Raw genomic sequence first — 9,355 nt, 5'->3', positions numbered from 1 at the left:
CCTATTTTCTATGGGATTTTTCTCCTTAAGGATTTCTATATCTGAACACAAACTAAGGGACATTCAAGGATGTTCAGCTTAACTCTCCCATAAGGGATCACACTGCATGATCATTTATCACAAACTGTTTCCTTGCCAGCAACTCTATTTCATAGATTCTTGGTCACAGAAATGGGCGGACAGGGATTCCAACAGAACTTGTATCATAGCCCCAAGTAAAACTAAGAAACACATGAGCAATAGAAGTAGATGCCAAGGTCGGGTCCTCTGAGTTCAGATGAAGCCACTTAATGTGCATCTTCTGAAAAACAAAACTGTTCAGGGAAAACGTGGTCTGGAAGAGTCATTATAAAGCTGTGGTCCAGGCTATCCTGCCCATACATGAATGCTTTGCAGATAGTGAGAATGCTTTGCCTGGGAAGAATCTGAAATTATGATTTTGATGAACTCGGAACAACCTCTTTAACAGCCAGAAAAGTTACCGGAGCCAAGTACCCATACCAGGCATGATTTCTGATGGTTTAAGCTTTCTTTGTCATTGTCTGGAACAATATTCAGCCTGGTTGTGCAATCAGGTTCACCAGTATTTTAAAATTCAATTATTCAATCTAGCAGATATAGACTTTCAAGAGGAATTGCAGCAACTAGGTACAAATAAACCTCTAAGAAAGAATTCTCTTATCAGATGAAAAAAGATGCTGTTATCTGCCTCAACTTAACAATAATGCAAATTAAATCATCATCAGTAGGAGTGGTGGGAGAAAGGGCCATACTATATGCCCACAAAAGGTTCCGATCACCCACTACCCCAATTGCCAACAAGACTCAGAGAATCTACGTTCTCACTGTAGGATTATTTTAAAATACTTTGCTTTAGAACACAGACTCTGAGCTTTATTGCTTGGAATTTTATTTCTCAAAGCATGAAGTTTCCATTACATTAAATCAGAAAGTTAAATTACCTTCTTTATATTGAAGATGAACCAGACACCCTCCAACAACCTTACAGTGACGCACTGTTCCTCTTTTTGTTTTTAGTATTTTACATATATCTCTAAATTTACTGGTGACAGTGACTTTTTATAGTTTGGGTTGGGAGCTTAGCTTTTAATGGCTGAGCCATCTCTCCAGCCCAACAATGACTTTTTATACCTACCTGTGTGTGATGTCCGATTTGTAGTCTCTAAACTCCTAAGAAGAGACTCCCTGTCTCATTATCTTTTTATTCCTCCAAAGTCTTCTACTGTCTCAGATGTATCTGCTCAGTAAATGTGTTTAGTTTCAACTGTACATTCACTAAGCATTTCCCACTTGAAAAATGTGACTAATGGATTCTTAGGGTGGAATGTCTTTTCTTTCATTTCTGGGATATCTTATTTTTGAAACACAATCTTTAAAAAATACCATAGCAGGTCAGCATTGAGATTTTGGAGTGCTAAGGAAGTATCTAGCAAACATTGCTGAATATTATTATTATGGAAATTTGCAGAGGTTTCAGTTGAAGGAGACCTAAGCATCTCGTGACAGAGGCAAAGAGAAAGCCCAGAGGTGTATCAAGAGGATAATCCAGAAAGACTATTGCGCTGCCTATAAAAACCACACAGCACCCAGGTCCTACCTCTGAAAGAAAGTATGCCAAGTTATCTCTTTAATGGTTTTTCTGAGAAATTAGCAGGTTTAATGTTCATGAAACATTTAGTACATGCCCATTAGGCCCATAGACAAGACTAGTTGAATGATTTACAATGTTTAGTCTAAAATAAAAATGCAGAGTCCTTTATGCCAAGATTAAGATTTCAAGATAGCAACAGCAGAGCAGTTAGTGAACTGAGGCTTTCTAAGCAAAGAACCTCTGTGTCTGCATTGGTCCCACACCTACGAAGCCAGACCTGTTCTTCCTGGAAGAGCTTCTGTACAGTGGGAGGCACAAAGCCTGTGACTAAGACAGAAGCAAAATTCAAGGGCATACAAGGAGCTGCAGGAAGCCAGAAGGGGCTCCTAATTTTGTGAAAGATAAGTTTAACTTAAAAAAAAAATTCCTTTTATGTCTATGTTTTGCCCGCATGCATGGAAGTGTGCCCATGAACGCCCGGTTGGTGCCTATGTAGTCCAGAAGAGGGCCTCAGATCTCCTGGAACTGGAGTTATACAGACTGTGAGCACCATCTGGGTGCTGGGAACCAAGCTAAGTCTTCAAGAGCCCTTAGTACCTTTAGCTGTGCCAGTTCTCCAGCCCCACTAACCTCAATTTGGGGAGAGCAGTTGGAGAAGAAAGCTATTCTGGATTAAAGGAGTAGCACTTGTGAGCAGGTAGGAGTCCTCTGCTAAACTTCAGAACAGGGTTCACTTTTAATGAGGTCGAATCACGCTAGCAGAGGAATGGCAACCGAAATTGAGCCTGGAAAGGCAGGCAACGGCCCATCGTAAAGACTGAACACTACAAGGGCCTACCGGGTACCAACCACCCCCATGTCATTTTAAACTATGTTTGTGTGAAGAGTCGTTGTACAGATTTGGGTGTAGCACAGTGATGTGGGCGGTAATACGGCATGTCACAAATACTTTGAGCATGCCTAGCAGGTCTGTTTCCCTGATGGCACAGTCCTCTGAGCCCCTAGACTGGCTGTTAAATTCTCTTCCAACGCCTGGCGCTGTCCTTTCAGCCTCTGTCCCTGCTCCTCGTCCCGCCCCCGCCATGCCACGTGCTGGAGAGTGGGCGGCAGCAGTGCTTCCGGGTGACGGAGAGGTCGGCCCCGGCAAGATGGCGGCCCCCTGGGAGCTGAGCTGCTGGGGAGGCGGCTGGGGGCTCCCTTCGGTCCACAGCGAGTCCCTGGTGGTGTTGGTGAGGGCGCCTCGCGGGCCGGGGCGCGGGAGGACCGGGCTGGCCGGCTGCGGGCTCCGCTGGGGACGGGCGGGCCGCCTGCAGGCGTCAGCTGGCGCCGGCCTGGCCGCGCCGGCCCGGCGGTGGGAGAAAGCACGCTCGCCCGCATGCCCGCATGCCCGCATGCCCGCATCCTCAAGCCCTCCTGCAGCCCCGCGTCCCCGACTGCAGACCCGGGAGGGGCGCGGGCAGCCTTGGGCCTCTGCGGTTGCAGCCGCTGTCAGAGCCGCTCTGCAGACCTGCATGACTGCTCCGTCTAACATGTCTTTTTTTTTTTTTTTGCAAACTCTGTTTCAGGCTTATGCCAAGTTCTCTGGCGCACCCTTGAAAGTCAATGTTATAGATAACACCTGGAGAGGTTCCAGAGGTACAGTATGAGCTTTCACACGCCCCTTTCTGCCCTTTTAACACTTGCACCCCTTCTTGCATTTAAAGCCCTGGGTATATAGCCCTAGAGTACCTCGGGTGTTTTAGCTTCTTAGAATGATCTTGGCTGTGGGTTGGTTGTGATTTGATCTCTCTGAGTAATAACTCAAAGTGCAAGCCAAATCTGTGGAAAATAGGAGAGATGAAAATGCTCTCCAGAACTGCTCCTTGTGAAACTACAAGCACACACTCTCCCATGTGCAATTGGTATAATTTTTAAGGTATTGTAATCTTCAGAATAAATCAGGATGTTTGCGTGTGTGTAAACTGTTTTTGATTATAGGTGATGTACCAATTTTGACAACTGAAGACAGCATTGTTTCTCAGCCTGCAAAAATACTAAACTTTTTAAGAAAACAGGTGGGTGGCTCCTTTTGAAGAACTAGATAGTTTTCTGCATGTTACTCTTTTTATTATTATTTTAGACTAGGTTATACTCTACTGTACCCTGACTGCCACTGTGCAGCACAGACTGCCATCAAATGCTAGGATTATAGGTGTAACCCATCACACCTGGCATCCTGTATGGCGTTTTGTTTGTTTTTGGGTTTTGATTTTTCGAGACAAGGGTTTGTCTATCTTTGGCTGTCCTGGAATTCACTCTGTTGACCAGGCTGACCTTGAACTTACATAGATCAGCCTACCTCTATCTCCCGAGTGCTGGGATTAAAGGTGTGCTCAGCCACCACCCAGAAGGTTTTTGGTTTTGGTTTGTTTGTTTGGTTTTGATTTTGGTTTTTTGAAGACAGGATTTCTCTGTGAAGCCTGGGCTATCCTAGAACTCTCTCTGTAGACCAGGCTGGCCTTGAATTTACAAAGATCTGCCTGCTGCTGCCTTCCGGTGATGGGATTAAAGGTGGTCAAAGCCACTGAGCTGGCTTTTATTTTTAATTCATTATAAGGTGGTTTTATTTTTTTCAATTCTTTGGCCAACTGGGAATGCCTGGATTTTGACAACAGTGACAGAAAGACTTGCTTACTAGTTCCATAAAGCATGCATTTCACTGTGATTTGGAAGTCATAGTGAAGTACATAACTGTATATTTTTATGAATTTATTGAAATAATATAAGATTCAGTTTAAGTTATTCAAGATTACTCTTGCTGATAACATTATCACTTTATTCCCGTTGTTACTATACATTTCATGCTAAGTTTGACACCTGAGTTCCCACCAAATCACAACTTATTTGATCATTTATTCTTTTGTTTTATTTTATTTTTGTACTGGAAATTGAATCTGGGGTCTTGGGACTGGTAGGCAAGCACTCTACCATGAGTTGTATTTTACTTTTTAAGAAGCACTTATCTGATAGTTATAGACTTTATGAAATCGTGCATCTAAAATGTGTGAAAGTATAAATATTTATGTAGTAAATCTGCGATGTCTAAACATAAAGATTCATATAAGCACGAAAGTTATAATTGGTTTGTCAGTACTCTTAAGGAAAAAACCCTGTATCATTAATATTTAAGCATATTCTAAATTGAAGAGTTTCCTTTTATATGCAGAAAAACATTAGGAAGAACTATATGTTTTTTCCTTTCTCATTAAAAATAATTGCTTCTTGTGGACTTTGTACCACGTGCCATACTCTGAACAAAGGCCATTAATGAGCGTCGAAGCAATAGAAGTCAGCCGACAAACAGTAGGCAACATTTGTTCACTGTGTATGGTGTGGTGCTGAGAACCCTCTTTGCATTAAGGAACAGTATTCAATGGGTTAGTATTTACCCCCCTCTTAATGTTAGGATTGACATTTGTGAGGGAGAATCAGAGTTCTAATTTGCTCAGCTTCCTTGTCCTTGGGATGTTCTCTGACCTCTGAGACGTTTTGTTTTGGTTTTGAATAGAAATATAATGCTGACTGTGAGCTCTCAGCAAAACAAGGGGCAGATACCCTGGCTTACATCGCCCTCCTAGAAGAGAAGCTTCTCCCTGCCGTGGTGAGTGTTCTGGATACCGCAGCATTGTGGTGACTTAGTGAGAATGTTGTGGTCTGTTTAGAAAGAACAGAAGAGGGGGAGGGTCTTAGAGGAAATTTCTCATATTAGCCTTGATCTTTTATATTATGACAAAGCTGGATTCTCTTAGACTTTTAACTTCCCACTGAAGTGATAGTCTGGTTGGTTTGTTTGCTTGCTTGGCTAGGGAACCATTCTACCATTGAGTTCCACTCCAGCATAATATTGTTTTTTAAATAAACACCACTAATGGAAGATGAAACTTTGCTCCATGGATAGAATTGGTTATATTGAAGTTCATTCATTCAGTGAATATTTACTGAACACTCAGTATGTGCTAGGCTCTATTCTGGGTGTTGAGATACAGCGGCCAACAAAATTCATAGGTTTAAAATCATTTCATTTTACCTTGAGTCATTTTATCTGGAAATTTAAATGAAGTTACTTTATTCAAAGACCTTTATGAAAAAAACTGTCACATTGATTGAGCGATGTTTGTTTTAGCAGAAGAACATCCCTGTAACTGTTTAACCTTCCTTTGACAGCTTCACACTTTCTGGGTTGAGAACGACAATTACTTTACTGTGACAAAACCGTGGTTTGCCTCCCGTATCCCTTTCCCTCTAAGTTTGATCCTGCCTGGAAGGATGTCTAGAGGGGCACTGAACAGGATTCTCTTGACAAGGGGAGAACCGCCCCTCTACCACCTCCAGGAAGTGGAAGCCCAGGTATGGGATTCTCCCAGCAAGCCCTGTTGGGAAGGGAGAGGAGAGGAGACCGGTGGCCTTCCCTCGAGATGCTACTCCAAGGTGTCTTTCATCCTTTTTAGATATACAGAGATGCCAAGGAGTGCCTGAACCTCCTGTCAAACAGATTGGGAACATCTCAGTTTTTCTTTGGTGACACGTGAGTAAATTCCCTTAAAAGTCATTTTGTTGGAATTCACCTTTTCGCTGTTTCCACCAGTATATTTGAAAAGTGCTTGATTTGTGGCTTTCTTTGCCTTGTTACTATAAGAGCTTCCTGAAACGGCTGCCATGGTGGGACACACTATTTAGAGTGACCTGAATCTGTAGAATAAGCTATCTCTTATCCCTTAAAAAAGAAAAGAAAAGAGAAGTGGGGGCCAGTGATTCTGCTGCAGAAGATGAGGGCCCTTCTGAGTGAGGCTCCGCCTCAGCGGCCCCTGGGCTTCCTCCTCCCACAGGCCATCTAGCGCATGTCCCTGATCATGAAGCCACTGGCCACTGCCATGTGTGATGCACACATGCTGCCACGCCCTTCTTGAGGAGCACCCTGAAGGAAGTCACCCAGCTGCCCCTCAGTCCCAGGGCTGGTGGCTGGTATTGGATTTGTGTAGACTGTTGATACTTATTTACTGTATAAATACAACTTATCATTTTTATTATGTAAGAAAAGAGTCATTTTTGATATGTTGTGCGGGTATATTCAGTGAGATGTGAGTTAAAGCCGGTTCTCCCATCCCCCAAAAGGTCAGTTTTTCACTTCAGAAGGGGACCTGGGGGTATAGCCGAGTGGCAGAGCTCTCAAACAGCATGCATGAGGCCCCGGGTTCAGTTCTTAGCCCAGGACTTTCTCGGCTTTTATAGGAAATTTTTCTGTTGCCATTAATCTTACATTAGCTTAACGTGCGGCAAATGTGGCTGTGAATGTATCAAAAACTCCTCCCACCCTGCTTCCAGTCCATACCGTTTGCAGTTTACAACCTCAGTTTCCTCTGACTAAAATAAATGGCGAGAATATTTTTAAAACTACTTAGAAGGTAAAACCCTGGCCGCTTCACTTTTGAAAACAAAAACATGGTAGATCATTCAAAACATGATGCTGCCTATTCGACTCGGCAGATAGTGTGAGGACAACTTTCAAAATACGGTCCGAGTCAGACTTCCCTTTGATGCTCCTGACAGAATCCGTTGTTTCCAGGCCTTCCACCTTGGACGCCTATGTGTTTGGCTTCCTTGCACCACTCTATAAAGTGCGGTTTCCCAAAGTCCACTTGCAGGAGCATCTGAAGCAGCTTTCCAACCTGTGCCGCCTCTGTGACGACATCCTCCACAGCTACTTTAGGCGGGGTCCTGGGGGTAAGTCGGTTCTTCTTTAGCTAATGTCTGTTCAGATTGACTGTTGTAATAGTCTCCTGGCAGTGCAGAAGTAGAACACGTTTGTGGGTTGTCTTAGATCTGGTTCCTAGCTTCAGGATCTGGTGGTTTGCCCATTCTGTCTGCCGCCATGTTCTTACTTACATGGAGAAAGAGACCTCTGACCTGCATGCACCATCCTCTGGACTTTACGTCTTATGTGACTCTTCTTTGAAAGTACTGCCCCCCCTGAAGTGAGTCATTTTCCTCTAAAAGATTAAACCACATGTGTTGAGTCCCTGCTAAAAAGTAGTGTTTGTCCTCATGCGAACAGGCAGTCACTTTAAATGATTCTTACCTGCTGCTTCCAGCATTTTCCTTCATGAACAGAAAGCAGTAGCAGATTGACTTTGGTGAGGTACACTCCCATGAGTCTACTTGAAAACTGATTGCAGCAAACTGGAGATGAGTAAGTAGAGGGCTCTTGACACTGAGGATGGAATTCTCTGTGACTGGGGGCCTGTGCTTAAGGGACTGGGCACACTGTGTTTGTGTCTGTGGAGGTGGCTGAAGTTGTCCTCTTAAGAAGCAGAAGTTAGGAGATAGCTGGCTTAGGCAGCAGGCTATTTTTTTGTGGTGGATTATCTGCTTTACCTATAGGGAAGTCTAGGAAATGGGAAGTTAGGGAACTAAGTAACCTCCGACCTTGTGACTTGGACCAGTGACTAGCAAACCTGACTGCACAGCTCCTCCATACTTCCCAAATTAAAATGTCCTGGGATCAATCCCAGAAGGCTCTGCTTTTAAAAATGCCTTTAAATGTCTTGGGTGCCTGATGAGTAGCGGTTAGGGAATTGCGACTTTAGCAATTATAACGCCTCTAGCGTGATAAGCAGTGGCCTGTGTGTAGTGATTAGGGAAGCGGGCAGCATAGTTTTGAGACCGCCTTGCCGTTACTAACCGCTGTAGCTGACTGCATGTCGTGTGCTCAGTGTCTTCTAAGAACACATCCAGTGTTTTCCTTTCTGGTTTCCTGTGGAGCACTGCTGTCCCTCCTGACTTTGCCCTTGAACCCAAAATATTTTTTCTCTTTTTCTTTTTCTTTTGCGGGGGGCAGGGTGGGGCATGGAGCAATTGGGAGGGTGGGTAAACGGAAAAATTTTTTTTTTTTCAATCTTAAATAGCTTGAAGTCTTTCAAAGTTTCCTTGCTTTCCCTGATTTCTCTCCTGGCTTCTCAGGCATCTCTCCAGCTGGACAAGAAATGATAGACGCCAACCTGCAGAAACTCACCCAACTTGTAAATAAGGAGTCCAACCTAATTGAAAAGGTCAGGTCGAGTTACTTCAGTCCTTCCTTTCCTTTCTGTGGGAACGCTGTTCTCTGGGCTGTGTGTTCACTTTACCCTCTTAGTTTTAAAGAGTTTACTTTTCAAAAGGCTGTTTATATACACTGTGAGTGGAGATCTGTTTAACACGGTGTTTTGAAGCCAGCGGCAGCCCGATGGTCCCGAGGGAAATCTGAATCATTGTATTGGGTCTGCCTTTTACTGTGTAGTTGGCGCTTGTCCAGTTGGGTGAGATGAAAATTCCCTCCAAAGACAGCCGATCTGAAGCAAGCCTCGCTTGCTGCCCCTGCTCTGGCCCGAAGTCACTTTCTGCAGGGTCTCGGCACTCCTGCCCCTCCTCTTTGTCAGGAACGTGTTTGTCTTCTTCCCTCACGTACCTTCTCTGTCCTGAATGTAGTCTACGGTGTTTTCACCAACCCGGTTAGCTTGTCACTCTGGAGATTCTCAGTGTGTGAGAGACTTTGAGGAACTGGGGAGCGGAGAGAGCCAACCGCGCAAGATTTGAGGAGGATTCTGATTGGAAGCATGGGAAAGGGCCATGCAGATTCTCCCCAAGTGTGCGATAGACTGGCTCGCTTTCACATCCACCGAGGTAAAAGCGCTTCATAGGGGTTAGCTTACGCAAGCCTCCCAGAAGCTC

General features: G+C 44.3%; 1 protein-coding gene across 4 annotated transcripts in view; it reads left to right on the top strand.

Annotated features, from left to right (window-relative positions):
- The first annotated feature begins 2,631 nt into the window (after positions 1-2,631).
- Positions 2,632-9,355, top strand: part of Mtx3 (metaxin 3) — a 104,118-nt gene continuing 97,394 nt past the window's right edge. For 3 of the 4 annotated variants that reach the window (XR_008219600.1, XR_008219599.1, XM_052743571.1), the window contains exons 1-8: positions 2,638-2,841; positions 3,178-3,247; positions 3,590-3,666; positions 5,160-5,252; positions 5,816-5,998; positions 6,100-6,176; positions 7,215-7,372; positions 8,609-8,697. Coding sequence is in view for 1 of the 4 variants with exons in the window: in XM_052743571.1 (XP_052599531.1) it covers positions 2,695-2,841; positions 3,178-3,247; positions 3,590-3,666; positions 5,160-5,252; positions 5,816-5,998; positions 6,100-6,176; positions 7,215-7,372; positions 8,609-8,697 (894 nt within the window). In the remaining 3 variants the exon portion in view is untranslated. Of the gene's footprint in view, positions 2,842-3,177; positions 3,248-3,589; positions 3,667-5,159; positions 5,253-5,815; positions 5,999-6,099; positions 6,177-7,214; positions 7,373-7,740; positions 8,698-9,355 lie in introns of all 4 variants that reach the window. The other variant, XR_008219601.1, reaches the window with a different exon arrangement.

This window comes from Peromyscus californicus, unplaced genomic scaffold (assembly GCF_007827085.1).
Source record: "Peromyscus californicus insignis strain IS unplaced genomic scaffold, ASM782708v3 Scaffold_18__1_contigs__length_77618521, whole genome shotgun sequence".
NCBI lineage: Eukaryota > Metazoa > Chordata > Mammalia > Rodentia > Cricetidae > Peromyscus > Peromyscus californicus.
This window is presented reverse-complemented; position numbering and strand designations above follow the sequence as displayed.